The sequence below is a fragment of the Scardinius erythrophthalmus genome (assembly GCF_964197995.2).
Source record: "Scardinius erythrophthalmus genome assembly, chromosome: 21".
Classification (NCBI taxonomy): domain Eukaryota; kingdom Metazoa; phylum Chordata; class Actinopteri; order Cypriniformes; family Leuciscidae; genus Scardinius; species Scardinius erythrophthalmus.
Window position 1 is genome coordinate 33,000,795 of NC_138241.1, and position 19,111 is coordinate 33,019,905.

At 38.7% G+C, this 19,111-nt stretch overlaps 1 protein-coding gene across 1 annotated transcript in view; it reads left to right on the forward strand.

The window, feature by feature from the left end:
- The window catches only part of ldlrap1b (low density lipoprotein receptor adaptor protein 1b), a 42,962-nt gene that overhangs the window by 20,589 nt on the left and 3,262 nt on the right, over positions 1 to 19,111 (forward strand). Inside the window, exons 3-8 of the mRNA XM_081351551.1 lie at positions 2,473 to 2,585; positions 5,176 to 5,290; positions 5,474 to 5,546; positions 9,341 to 9,436; positions 13,444 to 13,556; positions 14,046 to 14,080. Coding sequence (XP_081207677.1) covers positions 2,473 to 2,585; positions 5,176 to 5,290; positions 5,474 to 5,546; positions 9,341 to 9,436; positions 13,444 to 13,556; positions 14,046 to 14,080 — 545 coding nt within the window. The remainder of the gene's footprint in view (positions 1 to 2,472; positions 2,586 to 5,175; positions 5,291 to 5,473; positions 5,547 to 9,340; positions 9,437 to 13,443; positions 13,557 to 14,045; positions 14,081 to 19,111) is intronic.

The following is a 19,111-nucleotide window of genomic DNA, read 5'->3' on the forward strand; positions in this document are numbered from 1 at the left end:
AAACACATGAGGACAGTCTCCATGAAAGACCCACTGACAGATGAACGTGCTACTACATTTCTCTCCGAAACGATTTAATAGAGGATTTTAACTGTGACAAGATGATTGACAGGGCAGTTTACGTGACGGGACGCACGCGACAGATCCGTCCGATAAAGATGACGAAGTAGTATGTCCCAAAGCTTGCCTACTTTTTTGCTACACATTCAAAAGTAAATACATTTTCTTCACAAAAAGAGTACATACTTTTATGGCGTAGTGTAACTTAGGCGAATTGGGACGCAGCATATGGCTTTACACGATGACAATCGCTCTGATTGGTTTTAGGTCTATCCAATTGCGCCCAGAGGCATATGAGCGACGTCCGTTGGTGACGCCCCTTTGGAAATTAGTTATTAATGAAGCTTTGCCAGACCATAATTCAGTTACTACTGAGAATGGTCTGGTTTTAACCAGGCTAGCATTTTTTATTATTTTCACAAAACTTTCATGGCCCCCAAATATTTTGTTGTATGAATATCTGAATATGCAATATTTCAAAAGAAAGAACAGAGCCTCTGCTCTTTTATTCTAGCTTCATGCATTCTTTTTTTATCAACCCTTGCATGTGGGTAAGTTTCATAAAAAAAAAAGCAATATTTTAAACAAAAAGCTGAGAAAATTGCCCTTTGTCAAAGACTATGTCCGGATCGGATTCAGAACGATGATCAAAACACAGATGGAGTAGATCGAGTCCGTCAACACCCCTTATGCTACACAGTCCTAAAGCTCACCCTGGGTCGACATATCATTCAGTAACATTAGGCAGTTTTGATTTATATGCTGTTTAATGTTGATGATTTCGTTATTTTACATGTGCGTAAGCAATGCTTCTGTTTTCGTAGTGTGAAGAACATTTTAAAGTCCCCTTGTAGTCAATAATTTTATTTCATTTTAATTTTAAACGTTTAATTTTAAACGATTTTTCCTTGAAGAAATGTCTTCATGCCTTAAAATAGCTCGAATGTAACTCTACACCCTTGCCTCCATTTAGTATACGTAGTTCTATGAATATGCAAATTAACCCCGCCTCCACTCACTCACACAGCTCAGAGATCCACTGGTTGACGATCACACGTTCACCTGATTGGTTACAAGGTAGTTTGTGACGTCAGAAACACCGGCGATTTCAAAGCGTGTTTTTGAGACTGTCTTTGGTTCACCGCAGTTTTAAGGAGAAAATACTCAACAATGGTGTCGACTTATGAATTTGCACATGGTTTGTCTTAAAGCATATTAAAAACACCACATAGACATATAAACAACATTACAATCTTGATTCTCACCACAGGGGGACTTTAAATCTACATTATAAAGAACCACTATGAAGAACCTTTTGTGCAAGGTGAAGGTTCAGTGGATGTTAAAGGTTCTACATGGAACCATCAATGCATATAAACCTTTATTTTCGAGTGTAAGTGAAAATAGCTATAAAAGTGTAGAATTTGATGCTTCTAAGCTCTAATCTGTCTCTAATGGTTTGTAAGTGGTGCTAATGGGTGTGTGTGTGTGTGTGTGTCTCAGGGGGTTTCTGGGTGTGGTTCTGTGCATTTGAACAGGCTGGATCCTTTCATGATGTAAGGTTGTTTTGAGGTTATTAAACACTCCAGATTGTTGTGAATCAACAATAAAAATCAGTTGCATACCAAACGGACTGTGTGTGTGTGTGTGTGTGTGTGTGTGTGTGTGTGTGTGTGTGTGTGTGTGTGTGTGTGTGTGTGTGTGTGTGTGTGTGTGTGTGTGTGTGTGTGTGTGTGTGTGTGTGTGTGTGTGTGTGTGTGTGTGTGTGTGTGTGTGTGTGTGTGTGTGTGTGTGTGTGTGTGTGTGTGTGTGTGTGTGTGTGTGTGTGTGTGTGTGTGTGTGTGTGTGTGTGTGTGTGTGTGTGTGTGTGTGTGTGTGTGTGTGTGTGTGTGTGTGTGTGTGTGTGTGTGTGTGAAAGCCAGATGTGGAATATTCCTACTTGATATCTCTAAGATGATATGTAAGAAAACGAATGACAATGCTACCATTAGCTTAGCAGTTGTTTATATATATAGTGTTAGCTTGAGTAATTTTAGTACTTCTGCTTATTTTATTCCCTTCTCTTCTAAGAAAAGCCTTCTCTTGGTTAAGAAGTCATCTTGAGGACAGAGATCAGTTTGTACAAATAAATAATATTAAATCGGCTCTAATGACAGTTACTTGTGGTGTTCCACAAGGTTCGGTGTTAGGCCCAAATTTTTTGTATTGTGTGTATATAGATGATATTTGTAACGGTTCTAAAATATTAAAAATGGTATTGTTTGCTGATGACATGCATTTATATTGTTACTACTATGAAATACTACCGGGTTTCTACTGATACAAAGCTTAATGCTAATCGGTGAAGTATCCCTTTAAAATCATTTGACATCTGCTTGATAAAGCCAAGTTTTCTGTCTCTTTCTCTCTCAGGCTAAAGCTGGTGGTTGGAAGAAGCTTCAGAAGGTGACGCTAAAGGTTTCTCCTCGAGGGATTATTCTCTACGACAGAGCAAACCAGATGATAGAGAATGTGTCCATATACAGGTGAGTCCCCTGCGGCTGTTTGTCATGTCACACACTGTCTGAGCTCTGTCTCTCTAGAGATGGAAATCGTGATGTCTTTTGTTTTTGTCAAAATATGTTTGTTTTTTTACCTTTAATAACTCATAACAAGGACCCAAATATCGCCGTCGTCGTCGATGTGTACAAATGTCATGGAAATTATTTTGGTTCTAATAAGACCTGGTTTTCGATAGCCTCTTGCAATAAAAAAAGAGAGGAGTGTTTGTTGCCCCCTGATATTCTGCCATCCATCATTTAGAGCAGTGCGACCTGAAGATTGCTGTGTTTTCATACAAACGGAGAGAGAGAGATCTGTATTGATCGGTTTTAGAGTGTCTGAGGCTCCGACACACACTCTCTGACCCTCACCTGGGACCGCAGCTATTGTTGGACGATCTCACATGCTAATGAATAAACATGAGGGAGGTGTCAGCCTCTCTCTCCACACCAGTTACACAAGCAATACTCCAATTATGTGGGTCATTCTCATGAAAACATGTCCAGGTTTCATTTCACCCTAAAACCAAACGGAAAAAGACAATGCAGCGAATGTTAATATTTTGACATATATTAAGATTTTTTCATTGTGACATTATTTTCATAACAATTAAATTCATTTTCCCTCAAATTCTCAGTAATTTAAAATTAATTTATCTGTTAATGTAATGAAAAATATTGATTTCTAATGGATAAAAAAACGATAAACATAAATGATTGTTAGCTTTTGTCAGTGTAGCCAGAATATGATGTGCCATTCCCCTACACACAACGTTTTTAATGCATTCTATTAATCAGTTAATCAACATTAACAATCATTATTACAATATTAAGAGCAAAAATCAACAATTATTGCAGCCCTACCATGTAATTAGTTCCTGTTTTTTAATTTTATAATTGATGTACTTTATGTAAGCTGTTTAAGTAATGCAATTGTTGTGTAAATACACATATGCCACCTTTGAGTCATAAATAAACATAAATTCCTTGTAAAGAAACATAAATGCTATGTCAGATGCAGCTTCTGCTCGACCTTTGCAGTGTAAAGATGGCTTTTGTTTTATTTTACATTAAAAGACAACACGGGTACGTTTAATTATTTAAAAAAAATTATTTAAAAAAAAATTCTTACATAGGTAAAAAACAAACAAACAAAAAACCTGGAAATCGATTCCAGGGTGCAAATATTGTTCCTTTATAGAAAATGTAATTCTGACCCTGAATGTTTTTATTTTTTTATGTTTTATTTTTTATTTTTATATTAGCATAAACTACTGGTCCTATTCAGACAGAAGTGTGTGTGTGAGAGTCAGAGAAAGTTTTTTTTTTAATGTGTGTGAACTTTTAAATGTGAAACCGGACAGATGGTGGTCATCCATCATTAGTCCCGCCCCTCCTGCTGTGGGTCTGCCCTCTGATAGGCTGAGCCACCTGTCACTCAAGGCAGAGGGGAGAGATCAACACTGGAGGAGTTCATGAGTTTACAGAGAGATCTCTACAGGAAACCAGAGACCATGCAGTCATAGACAGACTATCCCGTGTGTGTGTGGGTGTGTGTTATGGTTTGGTGGGTCAGCTTTCTGTCAAAGTGCTGATGGAGCGTTGAACATAGAGAACACAACACTGCTTGTAGACGTTTTTACATCTCAGAGGAGGTGACATCATGCTCTGCTATTTACGGGTGTGTGTGCAAGTGATTTAGTGGTGGATGATGTACACACTGGGTGTGTTAAACTGGATAGAAACCAATCTAAGGCCATCTGGATTTATTTTAAATTCCCCTAGTAGATAAACGGAAATCTTTTAAGTTTTAGATCGCTGACCAAATGACAGTAAATATGTGTCATTGATCATGTGAGCAGGTTCATGTCCAGTTCTTGCTTTAGTTGAAGCTCAAGATGCTTTTTGGAGCTTCTCAGATCATACTGGAGAACGTGATCATCAGGTTTTGTTCATGTGAGCAAAAACCAAATAACTGTAATTATTATGCTGATAATAAAATGTGTTATTCAAAACTTGCTTTTACACTAGTGTTCTCAGATAATTGAAGCTGACTTTATATGTACACAAAAGTTTGGGGTTGGTAATATGAAAGCCTCATCAAGGCTGCATTTATTTGATCAAAAATACAGTAATATTATTATAGTTTAAAAGTAACTGTTTTCTATTTGAATATTCTATTCTATATTTTGTTTATTATTTGAATATATTTTAAAATGTAATTTATTCCTGTGATCAAAGCTGAATTTCCAGCATCATTACTCCAGTCTTCAGTGTCACATGATCCTTCAGAAATCTTTCTAATATGATGATTTGATGCTCAAGAAACATTTATTATTATTATCAATGTTGAAAAAGCATATATTTCTTTCATGATTTTTTGATGAATAGAAAGTTCAAAAGAACAGGATTGAAATCTTTACTGTTGAAATAAAGTCTTTACTGTCACTTTTAATCAATTTAATACATCTTTGCTGTATAAAAGTATTATTTTCTTAAACTTTTGAATGGTAGTGTAAGTGTATTTTTTACACAGGTTGTCTTTAGATTGACTTTGCTTATTTGTTGTCTGTAGGATATCGTACTGCACAGCTGATAAGGTGCATGATAAAGTGTTCGCCTACATCGCTCAGAGTCAACGCAACGAAACACTGGAGTGTCACGCGTACCTCTGCACCAAGAGGAAAGTGGTGAGTGTGTGTTCATATGTTTGTGTGTCAGAGACGCTCTGTCTTTCCTTCTGTCTATAAATAGTTATACGTTAAGACCACACTTCCTCTGACATAGAAACAGATAGCAATGTGTTTTTTTTTCTCCCCATGACAAGAGATGTGGCATTAAAACCTCTCTTCCCTATTCCCCGTCTGTCTCAGGCTCAGGCGGTGACGTTAACGGTGGCTCAGGCTTTCCGATTGGCATTTGAGTTTTGGCAAGCGACTAAAGGAGGTATGATGCACTCGACGACTTCATTCATCCCAGCACAACTCTTGTTTATCTTTCTGATTCTTTCTGTCTTGTGAATTATGGGCTGTGAATGGAGCTCAAAAGCACGTGTGTCCTACTTGAAGCTGAAGTGTGTAATTTCCACACTCTTAGCTCACCAAACAGAAGTCCAAAAATAATGGCTGTTTTCAAACAGGTTTCTCAAGCACTCCCTTCATCTGCTAGCCTGGAAATCCAGACCTAAATCTGAAAGATTAACGGTCTGGCGTCGACTAATGAAACTCGGCCGGCTCGAGGGGCGGCACCAAGCATGCATTTGAAAATCTCACTGCACGCAATTGGATAACACTACGACCAATCACAACAACAAGCCCCATACGCTTAGCTACCAGCGGAGCTAACTGGTAGATTAGACTCTTGCCATATCCGGTCGGCAAAACAGCAAAAACGCCCTTCTTGCAAAGGAAGGATTCGAGCGCCGTCTTCTGTTCCTCTTTTAGATAAAAAGCCAAGTCTAACTCGGTCATTGTAGCGGCCAAAGCCGTTTCAAACAACTGGTGTTCATCCATAGCCATCTTGCAATGTTTACTAATGACTTCGACGTCACAGCGCTGTCGTCATCTCGCCTCTGGCCCGCCTATATCAGATAACCCGATGTGATTGGTGCAGCTCAGATACAAGGGCATATTTAATGAGCATCATTACTCGACGCCAAAGTAAACTCGCTGAGCAAATTCAATTTGTGCTCTCGCGAGAACTCTGGATTTCCAGGGTATTCATCTGCTATTGGTTGAAAAAAAAAAAAAAAAGATAGCTCTGCCTCAAACTCATGCTATTGGTTAATGTTGCTGTGTCGGGCTGATTGAGAGTCATCTTTTTATCCTTCCTTTGACTATAAACTCATTATAGAAGACCTATTATGCCCTTTTAAGAAGTCTTGAATGTTCAAAACACATTATTTTTCACATATTTTGCAGCTCCTCTCTTCCCAGTCTGTCAGTAATGCTCTGTTTAGTTCCTGTCTCTATGAAGCCCCTCCTTCTGAAAAGCACACTGTGCTCTGATTGGTCGGCTGGACCAGTGTGTTGTGATTGGTCAAATGCTTTGAGTGTTTGGGAAATGTCCCCCCCCCCCTCACCATAACCACGTGTTTTTACACACTACTAACTATCATCTAGCCCTTGCCTCTTTATTTAAATGAGGAATATTGTGACGTTTCTGGAAGAAAACTCAAGACTACAATGGAGGCATTTCAGAGAGTTCAGAAACAGTGACACTGATATAGAGAAGAACTCCCGCTGGAGGGACTTTGTGTTTTGCAGACCTTTTTCAAGCTAAAACAGCAACATTACACACTAAAGAAAGTTGAACGTAAAAAAAAAGCCTTACAGGTCCTTAAAGGGGGGGGTGAAATGCTCATTTTCACTCAATCTCCTGTTAATCTTGAGTACCTATAGAGTAGTATTGCATCCTTCATATCTCCGAAAAGTCTTTAGTTTTATTATATTTATAAAAGAAAGATAGGCTGTACCGAGTCTTTCCGGAAAAAAACGAGCGGCTGGAGGCGGGCCGTGTGGGCGAAGCTAAAGCTGTGCTAATGCGCCGAGCTAGTAACAACACACAGAGACAATAGAAGCAGTTTTACTCACCGAACCTTTATCATTGTGACTGCTCGATCCTTAAGCATATAGACGATCTGCAAATCCGTCGATCTGGGCTTTGTTTATAAAACAATCATCGTCGAAATGCAGGGAACAAACAGTCTTACACAACTCTGTTTATGCTCAGGAAAAACAAACTCCATCCACGGGTTCCTTAACGCCGGGTTCTTTGGGAATCTGTGCAGGGTTGTCTTGCCCTGGCAACCAAAAAACACACTTCTTTGGTGACATTGACTTCCCAAAAGCCGGGCAGGGCGCTTTGATGGCGAACTGCTTTCACTCTCTTGCTCTGGTCTACGAGTGCGCGCGCGCCCGCGATCTTACCGGAGAAGTGCCCTTAGGACCCATTTTAAATGTTTTAATAGCGCAAGTAAAAGTTAGTAGCTTTAATTCATTTCCATGCATCAATTGCAACTTAAACCGGGGACACATTTAACGACTGTAAGGCTGATTATGAATGTAATTTGATACTTACGACTGATCATGCCCAAACACACCGAGTCAGAGACCGTTGCGTTCAGTCGTTGGAAACGGTCTGTAAGTGTTTTCAGTTCAGCATTAGAATGTTTCAGCTTGTCGTTAAATGTGTCCCTGCTTTAATTGCAAATATTTCAAAAATATGAAGAGTTTTTTTTATTTATTTCCCTGCTTTAAAATGTGTCCCTACTTTAATTGCAAATATATATTTAAAAAAATGAAATATTTTTTTAAATGAAATATGAAATATTTTTTAGCAGGAAAATGCCTGGAAAACATGCATTTAATATTTCAAACTAGAGTTTTACTGTTTACTTCTTGCGTCATATATTTAGATTTTAATTGGCAACAACAACAACAACAAAAAAAACCTTTTAAAGTAGTTTCAGTAGTTCAGTAACTTTTAGAGTTTTAAGGAACTGTATATTTCTGTATATGTATTTATTTCCTGCAGGGATGGAGGACAAAAAAGAGATTTTAGTGCAGAGAAAGTAGAGCAGCTCCTGTCGTACAGATCGGCAGAACATGTATGCAATTTACTGCATGTTTGAACATGCCTGTGTGTGTGTGTGTGTGTGTGTGTGTGTGTGTGTGTGTGTGTGTGTGTGTGTGTGTGTGTATCCTGAGGCCTGTAGAGATTTATTCATTTCATCTCTCAGCACCTGATGGTTCGCTACAGGATCATCTGGCAGAACTCAAACCCGATCTCAAATCTCTTCCTCCGTCTCAATGCGTTTTACTGCAGGGCCTAAAATATAAGACAAATGACACACACACATTTCCGTAGTGAGTGTAAGGGGTGGTGCCTGTGCATCATGCTATGTTTAATTTTTAATTCAAAAGTGATGCATGTGATGAGAGAAATTAATATTTATCAAATCTGAAGATTTTGAGCTGAAATATGGACATAAATTGTTCATTCTGGTTCACCACCTTCAGAGGTTCAGAAGTGAATGAAAACACCTTTATTGTGACGCTTATCACTGTGATAACCACACAGAGAAGTACAAACAACACCATTATGATACTGCAGAAAGAAGATCCGAGAACACGACTTCCCTCTTCAGAGCTCTACTATAGACGCTATGTACAGTTCCTCATGAAGGGCGTTGAGTGATTTAGGATGTTTCATTTCCATTTCCATTTCATTCATTCAGGCGGAGATCAAGTCCACCGCACAGTTTAGTGCTACATGTGTTCATTATTAAAATGTACATTTAGGTCTGGTTTCTCCTGGACCTGATGCACATTTATACTCACTGACCTCATTCTTTTTTAACTTTAAGTAATACATATTTAACAAACTTTTAAATATGATAATATATATGAAAGCATATGAATCAAAGTTTTAAGATAAAAATGATGTAAAATAATTTATTTATTTATTTACGTTAGTTATTTAGTGAATTTTTAAATCATGAATATTATTTCTTGGGGGATATATTTATTTATTTATTTGTGCATTTATTTATTTACTGCATGTGGCATTTGACAACCTCATTTAACTGTGTCATGTCATAAATAGTTTAAATTACCAGATGATAAACAAAAAGAGTGATCAAAAAGCAATTTAGAATTTCTCAGGTCAAATAAGGAACTGAATGTTAAATGTAAGTATGTTAACAATAACACAAGCTTGAAATGTCTGCTTTGTTTCAGAGAAAGAGAAGCAGGTGAAATGTGGATCAGATGGAGAGGCGGCCAGCAGCTCTCAGTGCGAGAGTTCAGCCAGTCTGGCCAGCACGAAAGGAGGAGGTGAGCGTGCACACACACACACACACACACACACACACACACACACACACACACTCACACACCACAGAGAGAGAGAGAGCTATGTAAATCTACTCTTTTTTCCTAATCAGCCAATAAATGCGTCAATCAACAGGGCAATTTGTCACTAATTTCTGTTCAATTTCTATGGTGTTGTGCTCTGTAGCTCCGCCCACATTATAATCTCATTGGTTTAAAATCCCACTCTACATAATGTTAAATATCAAATGTGTTCTTATTGGCTCTGATTGTGTTGTGTCACACAGTATTCTCACTTTAAGTGTGGAGAGACAAATAGTTATCATTGGAAACATGATGATAATACCATAGTATTAATTTTCCTTAATTTTTTGCACGAAATAGGGTCGCAGTCTGGAGCCCTGAAAATGTAATAATATTTCACAATGTTACAGTTTTTACTGTATTTTTTATCAAATAAATGCAGCCTTGGTGAGCAAAGAGACTTCTTTCAAAAACATAACTTTTGAGTGGTAGTGTATTCTCTGTTGATGTGATCAGATATGGATAGCTATTACAGTTCTTGATACTGTTATAAATTAAAGGGATGGTTTGGAGTAAAATCAACCTAGGGTCCTTTGCACCATGACCTCGAGCCAAACACGAAAGAGCTTATTTTGAGATATCAGCCGAATGGCTTAGTGCAGGCGCTAATGGATCCAAGGTTGTATCTCGTAAATTTCCGCACTAATAATGCCCAGAATGGGACCAAACTTCTACAGTAGTACAAATAGGTTCTGTACTCATAAAACTTGGCATTGGAAAGTTTGTTAGTACATCAGGAGTTTATTTAAATAACACTTGCCTGATGGTTCATGCTACCGCTAACCCGGACGTCGACGTCACTTCCGTGATTTGGGAAAACCCCTTAAAAGTCCTGGCAGAAAGCAATGGCCGCTTTACGACCGGAGGAACCTTTTCACAGTTCCTAGAACTATTGGCTAAAGTACCCGGTTGTTCGCAACGCAGGAACTAGGAACGATTTTAGTTCTAGGAACTCCATTTGGAGGAACTAATTTAGGTCCTACTTCAGAGTAGGGTCTAAACCAGCACTATAGGAACTACCCGTGACGTTAGTGTACGCTGATGACCGAACGCACGCGAACACCTGCACCCGCCATTTTTAAAACAGCTAGAATGTAAACACACAGATTATAGCCTATATTTACTCCATAAACTAACTATACAAACATGGAAAACAGTGATAGATTGGTCTCTAAACCTTTATACTGAAGAGAAAATCCAACGCAACTTTGAGGGGACCAAGCCAAACATGATTATGTTTATCTGCCCAGCTACTAGCAACACTGGACATCAACCACACGGCATAACGTTAGGCTAATAACCTTTTTTCATATACTGTCTACTTTCTATAACAGTTCTATCTAATACCATATTAAACAGTACTGTTAGACAGATTGCTAACTAATAAACACAGAGAATGCGAGCATTGTTTGCTCTGGCGTTCTCAGCGCCGCCAAAATAAAGGTCTGTCGCGCCGTCAAAATAAAAGTCACCGTGCTTGCGTCACTCCCTTACCCCTCCTACCAGTTCCTATGGACACTTGGCCAAACTAAGTTCCTGTAAATACTTGGTTGGAAAGTGGCTAATGCATAAGGATGTAGTGTAACGATGCCCATTTCCAGGAATGCACTAATATTTAGTTTGGTAGTACCAGTTTGCAACAATTATTAGTTAACTAGTTGTTAACACTTCAGAAAAAATAATAATTTGCTGTTACACTACATCCTTATGCATCGCTTTCTGCCAGGACTTTTACGGGCTTTTCCCAAATCACGGAAGTGACGTCGACGTCCGGGTTAGCGGTAGCATGAGCCGTCAGGCAAGTGTTATTTAAATAAACTCCTGATGTACTTACAAACTTTCCAATGCCAAGTTTTATGAGTACAGAACCTATTTGTACTACTGTAGAAGTTTGGTACCATTCTGGGCATTATTAGTGGAGTAATTTACGAGATACAACCTTGGATCCATTAGCGCCTGCACTAAGCCATCCGGCTGATATCTCTAAATAAGCTCTAACTTTAATAATGTTCGACCAAGGGAAAAAAGCTTCTGGGGGGGTGTTTGGCGCCGAGGTCATGGTGCAAAGGACCCTAGGTTGATTTTACTCTGAACCATCCCTCTAAGTCGTTTTAAGTAATTTACAGTACTACTTAAAGACCCCGTTATTATCATCTGACACCATCACTGGACCATGGTACTTTTTTGTAAGGGTGCCAGAGGACCCTGGATGGTTCTCAGGTTGCCAGGTTAGAAATAATCTTGGACGGCAGAGTTCAGTGAACGAATGAACCCTTGAGGACCAGTGATCCGTGTGCCATGAGACAGACGTGTGTGTGCATGAATAAAGGACTGTGTGTTCGTAAATCCCATCAGATATCAGAAACATGATTCTTTTAGCCTACACACACACACACACACACACACAGCGGCTGATCTCTGCTCATGAAATATGAGACCAGGACCGAGATGGACACGTTTAACGGCTCAGGATAGGGAGGTGATGTGATGTGCTTTTGTTTGAGTCTGTGAAGCGTGTCTTGGCTTGATGTTGAGAAGAGCGTTGATTCATTCTCTACATGCACAGATCTGCATGATCCCTGCAGGTGTGGAGATGTGAAAATATACTGTTCAAAGGTTGATTTATAACCACTGTGTCTGATCACCTCGTGTTGCTCCAGGAGGTCTGAGCCTGTATTAAGTGCAATTAAATTAATAAATAAATCTGCCAAGTTATATAGTTCATTAGCCTAACTGTAGGCTGAGTCATTACGGAGTCATTTGTCAACAGCTTCAGTCATAATTAGGAAACCCCTTCCATCCCTCCATCCATCCATCCATCCATCCATACCTCCATCTATCCATCCCTCCATCCATCCATCCATCCCTCCCTCCATCCATCCCTCCATCTATCCATCCATCCCTCCATCTATCCCTCCATCCATCTATCCCTCCATCCATCCGTCCCTCCATCCATCTATCCATCCATCTGTCCCTCCATCCATCTATCCATCCATCTGTCCCTCCATCCATCTATCCCTCCATCCATCCCTCCATCCATCCCTCCATCCATCTATCCCTCCATCCATCCATCCATCCATCTGTCCCTCCATCCATCTATCCCTCCATCATCCGTCCCTCCATCCCTACATCTATCCATCCGTCCCTCTATCCATCCATCCCTCCATCCATCCGTCCGTCCATCCATCCATCCCTCCATCCATCCATCCATCCATCCATCCGTCCATCCATCCATCCATCCATCCCTCCATCCATCCATCCATCCATCCCTCCATCCATCCGTCCCTCCATCCATCTATCCCTCCATCCATCCGTCCCTACATCCATCTATCCCTCCATCCATCCGTCCCTACATCCATCTATCCCTCCATCTATCCGTCCCTCCATCCATCCGTCCCTCCATTCATCTATCCCTCCATCCATCCGTCCCTCCATCCCTACATCCATCCATCCATCCATCTGTCCCTCCATCCATCTATCCCTCCATCCATCCGTCCCTCCATCCATCTATCCCTCCATCCATCCATCCATCCCTCCATCCATCCATCTATCCCTCCATCCATCCCTCCATCCATCCATCTATCCCTCCATCCATCCGTCCCTCCATCCATCTATCCCTCCATCCATCCGTCCCTCCATTCATCTATCCCTCCATCCATCCGTCCCTCCATCCCTACATCCATCCATCCATCCATCCATCGTATTGCACGGAGTAATGGCTGCTGAAAAATCAGCTTTGCATCACAGGAATAAATTAGATTTTTAAAATATATTCAAGTTGAAAATGGTTATTTTAAATCGTAATGATATTTCACAATATTTGGATCCAATACATTTATTTTTTGCATTTATTTATTTCTTTGCTTTTACTTATTTTTATTTTTCTATTTATTTTGTCATTATCATTATTTGTATTGTGTGTGTAGAAGTGGCCACTGGGGATCTACTGGACTTTGAATGTGGAGAAAAAGATCACTCAGGAAAAGACGCCACACACCCTGTACCAAACCTCAGCACAGAGAACAACAACACTGTATGGGTAAGAACACACACACACACACACACGCACACACACGCACACACACACACACACACACACACACACACACACACACACACACACACACACAAAAACAAACACAAACGTCTGCATATATCATACATGTGCGAGATTATCCAAAAGCAAAGGTACTTCACAAACTGACTTGAATAATTCATTAATAATAATTAGACTGAATTAAAATCTTTATCCATAATAGACCTGGTACTGTAGATGTTATACGATAGTACTGACAGGAGAAAACCACCACAACTCACTGCTATTAATTATTTTAATTATTAAAGCATCAACAATAATGTAGTTTAATGTAGTTTACATGCCAATGTTTTAATTATAAAATTAATCATCAGATATTTACAAATTAATTTATATTAATAATTATACAGCAATATTTATATTTATACATATACAACAGCACATTAGTTTTGGCTGTAGTAATGAGAACTTTTTAATCTCTGTCTTTTGCAGGAACTTGAGGATGGTCTAGATGAGGCTTTCTCAAGGTTAGTAAAATCATATCTGAAATAATCTCTCAATGTAACTGATATACCAGCCTGCACTTTTACACCATAACACCCTACACAGCGAATTTTATGGAGCTTACTGTAACTGTAGCACAGATGTGGAGTATAGGGCACAACTATTCCTGGCGCTCTATTATGTGACCACAGCGGTATTTGTGATGGGCGTGATCAGCTCTGAGAATAAACTCTTTTTGGTTGGCCTTACATAATCCAGAATATTTTACGCTCCACTCACAGTTCCTGTGATTCATAGAAAAGAAAAAGACATCTTGAGTCGAGACAGAGGTGCAAAAATCTGTGTATAAAGTTCTCAATAGACTTTCACTGGTTACATAATCCAGAATATTGTACGCTCCACTCACAGTTCCTGTGTTTCATAGAAAAGAAAAAGACATCTTGAGTTGACACAGAGGTGCAAAAATCTGTGTAACAAGTTCTCAATAGACTTTCACTGGTTGACGCCTCAATACTTTTCCTGAAAAGTAGAATGCCACAGTTAAAGCTGCAGTCCGTAGTTTTTCCTCTTTGTCGCCATCTCTGTTAAGTCTGCAATTGCAGTTATTCGCGGAATTATCAACTTTACGTGGGTTGTGCCTCGGCACGGCACAGCGCGGACAAATCCAATGTTTTGAGGAGAATGTGGAAATCCACCAGTAACACTGGAATTAAAAACATTGTTACAAGCTTACCGTTTTGAATCGAGCTAAGGCAAGCAGATAGTTTTGAACACTGGCTGGTTATGTACTTGCTCAAATTTGTTTGGGATATTTTTTAAAGGTCCCATGACATGCTACTTTTTGTAGGCTTTAATATAGGCCTTAGTGGTCCCTAGTACTGTATCTGAAATCTCTTTCCAAAAATTCAGCCTCGGTGCAGAATTATAGCCACTACAAGCCAGTCCCAGAATGAGCTTCCTTCAGACAGGCCGTATCGGTGTCTGTGGCTTTAAATGATAATGAGGAGGAGAAAGGCGGCGCAAGGTGGAAGGTGGGTGTGGCCTTGACCATCTTGCGCAACGGTACCGTGGCGTGCATGTTTACGTTGGATATTGCAATGGCACGAAGACACGCAGTCTTTCAAGCATTTCAGTTTGACCCAGAATCTGATCCGGATGGAGAAGCAACGGATGAAGAAGTTGCAACTCAGCGGCTCCAGCAGGACGTTTTCGAATGGTTAGTTTAAAATATTATGTCTGGATACGGTACTTTATTCGGATGGTTTACAGTTATTATCATGTAGCTAACGCTAACCTACTGTTGCCTTTTCATGAGAGATCTGTAACGTCTGTATTTATCTTATTACAATTACATCAAGCTCTGCGATCTTGAAATGTGGATAAAATATTCTCTGGGCGGGCAAAGCAGAGACAGGGGAGGCAACATTTCCTCCTTATGACGTCATAAAGAGGAGATTCAAGATCAGCGTGTATTAGCCTCCATTTTCTCAAAGCCAGAGAAAGAGAGCAAAAGCTCAATTTAAACCGATTGAAATTTCTAGAAACTTGGGGACCATATACAGGCTAGGGGAACTCATATTAATGTTAAAAAACCTCAGAAAGTGAAAATTTCATGTCATGGGACCTTTAACCTAAAAAAGTTACGGACTGCAGCTTTAAATGCTTGAGTTTCAGAAAATCCATGTCTGACATTTTCTTTTAGATTAATAACAGTTCTTTGCTGAGCTTATTCATTAGAAGCAAATAAATACTGCATCAAAATATCAATCTTTTTTATGGACATGGGGATAATACAGAATGAACAATCATATTGCGCCCTCTGCCAAATTCGAGGCAGCCTTGCTTATGTTTGTATCAAACCTGATAATTGGGGATGATAATCAGACAAAGTCTCTAATGAACTCCAAAGTTTGAAAACATTTTTACTCTATCAGTCTTTTTTATGGACGCTCGAACATGTGACATAATACAGAACAAGCCATTATACTGCATCCTCTACCCAATTTGGGGTGGCCTTTATCTGCCATGTTAAAGGTGGAATTAAATATAACAATAGGAGATGATACACAGTCTAAAACACTATACAAAAATCAAAATCTTAAACACTTTTAACACTATACGTCTTTTTTATGGACCCTTGAACTTTGCATATGGCATAATATAGAATGAGCCATATTGCATCGTCTGCCAAGTTCAGGGTGGTGTTTCTCAGCCATGTTAAGAGCTGTGTCAAATTTGATAATGGCAAATGGTACACAATCTAAACCTTTAACAAAATTTTATTTTTTAACCGTTTTTACTCATCCAGCCTTTTTTTATGGAGCTATGAATTTGACATATGCTTTAATATTGCCACATGATACAAGTCGTTTACTTGCAACCGTCTCTACACATTAAGCTCAGACATAAGTTTGTATTTTAAAACTGGAAAATTACAAACTTCAGCATTAATTAAAAAATATTAAGGAAAATTGGATCCCTCATAATATGAGCCCTTTAGGAGAATATGATTTTTATCGGCATAATAGGCAAGTTCCTGCTTGCCTATATACACAAACCATACATAAAGTTGTGATGGTAAATGATTAGGTCATGTTTTGAATGACTATTATTTGCATACTGTGACATCGTAATGACACTAATTAACAGTCATTTTATTCTGCAAACCAAACAACAGCTGTTTAATGATTTGTAATGATGGTCATTATTCATCCAGACACACAGAGTGCCGTTCCTGAGAGATTAGCCGACATGAGATGAGCTGTTTTACAGCAGCGGGGGTTCAGTCCATCGCCGCTCGGCACTGATTATTTGTCGTGTGCAGTAATTAAAAGCGTTGGCTTTTAATCAAACTCAGAACTTCGTTAATCTCCATTTAACATGCTTTCACCCTGTAAGTGTGAGGAGAGAAGCTGTAGATCTCTGACATGCGAGAACTTTTCCAATCAAGGATGAATTGAGGATAGAGAAAATCTCTGATTAAAGACGATTGAAGTGCTCTCCATCAAAACCCAAAGCTGTTTTAGCATTTCTGATGGTTTATCATCTAAAACACAGTGGGCTGAGAGATATTATGGTCATAATTGGCCATTTATGTACATCACTGTATGCTTGATGCAAAAATAAAAATTTAATGACTACATCTGACCAATAGAAGATCTAAATGTCAACTTGACCTCTTGACCCAATATAAAGAAACTAACTTTAAAGTTGCATTATTTGCAGTGTTGAGGTTAAGTAGTGCTGTATATTTTAAGATTGTGAATACACTATTATTTGTTATTTACTACATATTTAAATAAGAAAACCTTGAGTGGATAGTATTTGTTGTATTGTAATTAATTTCGCATTCCTAAAGTATCCTTCATTGTAATTTTGTACTTTTGTCAGTTCGATTAGCTTTTAAATATTTCTATTTAGCTTTTATTTATTTTTATTTTAGTAATTTTAATACTTCAACTTAATTGTGTCAGTTAGTTTCTAAAGTTTTTCATCTAATATTTATATATTATTTTGCTGAACTTTTTAAAATAGTTTTAGTTAACAATAACAACACTGGTTATCCGCCAAAATGTTTGGGAGTTTGTTCAAATCTTTAACCCTAAGTGTGAGCAATAGTAGTCAAACACCACTAATAATGGTTAATGCCTTTAGTTTTACACAGAAAGGGATCTTACAGTCGTTTATCTTTATGATCGAGAGGTCAGCTTCAGTTCGCTGTAACTCTGACCTCAATTCCTCAACATTTGCCCGGCAGTAACCTTTGACTTGACTGGCTATCAGGAGGTCTATGATGTTTAAAATCAAAATGGACAATTCTTTTTTTTTAATGGAATATTTATTATGAATTATTTATCCATGTACATCATTATTTTTTTTAATTCATATGCCCTCTCAATCTTTAATCAAAATAACTTCCCCCTCCCTCTTGCAGCGACATCTCTTCTCTTCTCTGATGATGCGTTTACAGGCGTGAGGGCGGGGCAACCTGTCACTCATATGAGATCCACCAATAGCAAACCACAACCATGCAACTAATTTCCCATGGACAAAATCTATATTTTTCTTGTCCGAGAACCCATTTCAATTGAAAATACGTCACAATAGGGAAGAAAAGACTTTCACAACTTCTGTTTCATGCCAAAAAAAAAAAAAAAAAAGTTTATCAAAGTATCAAAATGTGGAAGTTCTAATGTATTATGTAGACGACAGCAAACTAAGCCGCAAGACATGCTGACTAATCATGCCGCTCACTGGAGTCTCTGTTTTCTCACGCTAATGTTGTTTATTCCCCCTCAGCCGCAGTCTGGATATTTTTGAGTCCAACACAGGTAAAAAAGTCATTGGCCTGAGCTGTAGTCCTCATCCGTCACAATCCACTCTTTCACATCATCCACGACCACCGTGCACTACAGTAGTCCAGTTCTCCCATCTGTTCCGTGTCAGGCATGTTCCTCCTCATGGCTCAAAACCCTGTCCATCTCAAACACCTGTTCTGTGGATATTGATGACTTCATGGCAGGGTTCTTTGCCAAGATTTGTAGAAATATCATCTTCATGTTTTCCTACTTCATCCTATGATCAGATGTCTTTTTCCCGCCACTGCCTTTTCGCAAAGTCTGTTACTATGGACCTCAGTCTGGGTAGACGCTGTATTTAAAGAAGTAGTTCACTCATAACTTCATTATTTATCACCTTTATGTTATTATTTAATCAGTAGAACTACACTGACAATCAAAAGTTTGACTTTTGTAATATTTTATTTTTTTTTTTTCAGCAGGGATGCATTAAATTGATCAAAAGTGACAATAATAGATTTATAATGTTTTAAAAAAATCTATTTGTTCTTTTCAACTTTCTATTCTTCAAAGAAATGTAAAAAATAAAAAAGTATCACGGTTTGCACAAAAATATAAAGCAGCACAACTGTTTTCAACATTGATAATAACCAGAAATGTTTATTGAGAAGCAAATCATCATATTAGACTGATTTCTGAAGGATCGTGTGACACTGAAGACTGGAGTAATGATGCTGAAAATTCAGCTTTGATCAC